The sequence below is a fragment of the Penaeus vannamei genome, chromosome 2, assembly GCF_042767895.1.
Source record: "Penaeus vannamei isolate JL-2024 chromosome 2, ASM4276789v1, whole genome shotgun sequence".
In the NCBI taxonomy this organism is placed as follows: domain Eukaryota; kingdom Metazoa; phylum Arthropoda; class Malacostraca; order Decapoda; family Penaeidae; genus Penaeus; species Penaeus vannamei.
In genome coordinates this window covers 49,466,004-49,468,503 of record NC_091550.1, presented here as the reverse complement: position 1 = coordinate 49,468,503, position 2,500 = coordinate 49,466,004, and the positions used below count along the sequence as shown (strand labels likewise).

The 2,500-nt window shown below is 56.1% G+C and overlaps 2 protein-coding genes across 4 annotated transcripts in view; one reads left to right on the top strand and one right to left on the bottom strand.

Moving 5' to 3' along the window:
• The window catches only part of Oatp74D (Organic anion transporting polypeptide 74D), a 357,477-nt gene that overhangs the window by 138,438 nt on the left and 216,539 nt on the right, over positions 1 to 2,500 (bottom strand). The gene's annotated exons all lie outside the window — the stretch shown is intronic.
• LOC138865826 (mucin-2-like) overlaps positions 1 to 2,500 on the top strand; it is a 6,653-nt gene that overhangs the window by 3,735 nt on the left and 418 nt on the right. Inside the window, exons 2-3 of the mRNA XM_070137163.1 lie at positions 211 to 253; positions 593 to 2,179. Of these exons, the coding sequence (XP_069993264.1) occupies positions 211 to 253; positions 593 to 2,179 (1,630 nt within the window). The remainder of the gene's footprint in view (positions 1 to 210; positions 254 to 592; positions 2,180 to 2,500) is intronic.

Below are 2,500 nucleotides of genomic sequence, written 5' to 3'. Positions count from 1 at the left end.
GTAGGGGTGCAGGGGGACTGAGGAAGGGGTAGGGGGCAGGGGGACTGAGGAAGGGGTAGGGGTGTAGGGAAGGGGTAGTGGAATAGGGTAGACTGGGGGAAGGGGTGGAGGATGAGGGGCCAGGGGAAGGTGTAGGGTGGGCTGAGGGAGTGGGTGGAAGGGGGAGAGGAATGGGATACTGGCTCAGGAGAAGCATATTTCACATTCCAGGCAGGCCACAGAACAAGTCCAAACCCGACTCCAGATGGCCATTGTAGTTGTTCGGCACAGTTTCTTTTCTTTTTATGGTGGAATGATTAAGTGTTTTTATATAAACCACAGACACGCACACATTCATACACACACACACACACAGGCACACACTCACACACGCACATTCACAAACATTCTCTCTCTCACACACAGATATACAGTCTCTCACTTTTTCTCTCTGTAACCGACTTGCGATTCAAACTGATCATACAAAGGAACCCATAAAAGTATTACATTTTCTTACAGTAAATTCATCATGACATGACAACCACCATCTTCCCTGAAAAAAAAAAAAAAAAAAAAATCCCAAACCTCACAGATTCCTCACTACGACTCACAGCCACGCCCAATCGTCCTCACTACGACTCACAGCCACGCCCACTCGTCCTCACTACGACTCACAGCCACGCCCACTTGCCCTCACTACGACTCACAGCCACGCCCACTCGCCCTCACTACGACTCACAGCCACGCCCACTCGCCCTCACTACGACTCACAGCCACGCCCACTCGCCCTCGCTACGACTCACAGCCACGCCCACTCGCCCTCGCTACGACTCACAGCCACGCCCACTCGCCCTCACTACGACTCACAGCCACGCCCACTCGCCCTCGCTACGACTCACAGCCACGCCCACTCGCTCTCACTACGACTCACAGCCACGCCCACTCGCCCTCACTACGACACAGAGCCACGCCCACTCGCCCTCACTACGACTCACAGCCACGCCCACTCGCTCTCACTACGACTCACAGCCACGCCCACTCGCTCTCACTACGACTCACAGCCACGCCCACTCGCCCTCACTACGACTCACAGCCACGCCCACTCGCCCTCACTACGACTCACAGCCACGCCCACTCGCCCTCGCTACGACTCACAGCCACGCCCACTCGCCCTCACTACGACTCACAGCCACGCCCACTCGCCCTCACTACGACTCACAGCCACGCCCACTCGCCCTCGCTACGACTCACAGCCACGCCCACTCGCTCTCACTACGACTCAGAGCCACGCCCACTCGCCCTCACTACGACACAGAGCCACGCCCACTCGCCCTCACTACGACTCACAGCCACGCCCACTCATCCTCACTACGACTCACAGCCACGCCCACTCGCCCTCGCTACGACTCACAGCCACACCCACTCGCCCTCACTACGACTCACAGCCACGCCCACTCGTCCTCACTACGACTCACAGCCACGCCCACTCGCCCTCGCTACGACTCACAGCCACGCCCACTCGCCCTCACTACGACTCACAGCCACGCCCACTCGCCCTCACTACGACTCACAGCCACGCCCACTCGCCCTCACTACGACACAGAGCCACGCCCACTCGCCCTCACTACGACTCACAGCCACGCCCACTCGCCCTCGCTACGACTCACAGCCACGCCCACTCGCCCTCACTACGACTCACAGCCACGCCCACTCGTCCTCACTACGACTCACAGCCACGCCCACTCGCCCTCACTACGACTCACAGCCACGCCCACTCGCCCTCACTACGACTCACAGCCACGCCCACTCGTCCTCACTACGACTCACAGCCACGCCCACTCGCCCTCACTACGACTCACAGCCACGCCCACTCGCCCTCACTACGACTCACAGCCACGCCCACTCGCCCTCACTACGACTCACAGCCACGCCCACTCGCCCTCACTACGACTCACAGCCACGCCCACTCGCTCTCACTACGACTCACAGCCACGCCCACTCGCTCTCACTACGACTCACAGCCACGCCCACTCGCCCTCACTACGACACAGAGCCACGCCCACTCGCCCTCACTACGACTCACAGCCACGCCCACTCACCCTCACTACGACTCACAGCCACGCCCACTCGCCCTCACTACGACTCAGAGCCACTCGCCCTCACTATTTCGCCATTGTCTCCCTCCATCAGGAAACCCATGGTGACCTTAACCAAAATTGGTCGATCATCTACAAGTCATTTTTCAAGATGCTTTTTTTTAATGCTATTTATAGACTTTGAAATGGATTGCCTTCAGAGATTGTAACTTCTCCGACTCCTAAGTTTAAAAGATCACCTAATATGTTTTTTCTTAAGCAAATAGCTGACTCTATTGTTTCATTCTTTCTAAGTTGTATCTTGATCTGCACTGACATCTTTGAAGGTATAAATCTCGATTTTTTCAGCGTGGCCCTTTATATGGCTTATAATAATAATAACAGTAATAATAATAATAATATTTTCTCTAATATTCTCCTTAACA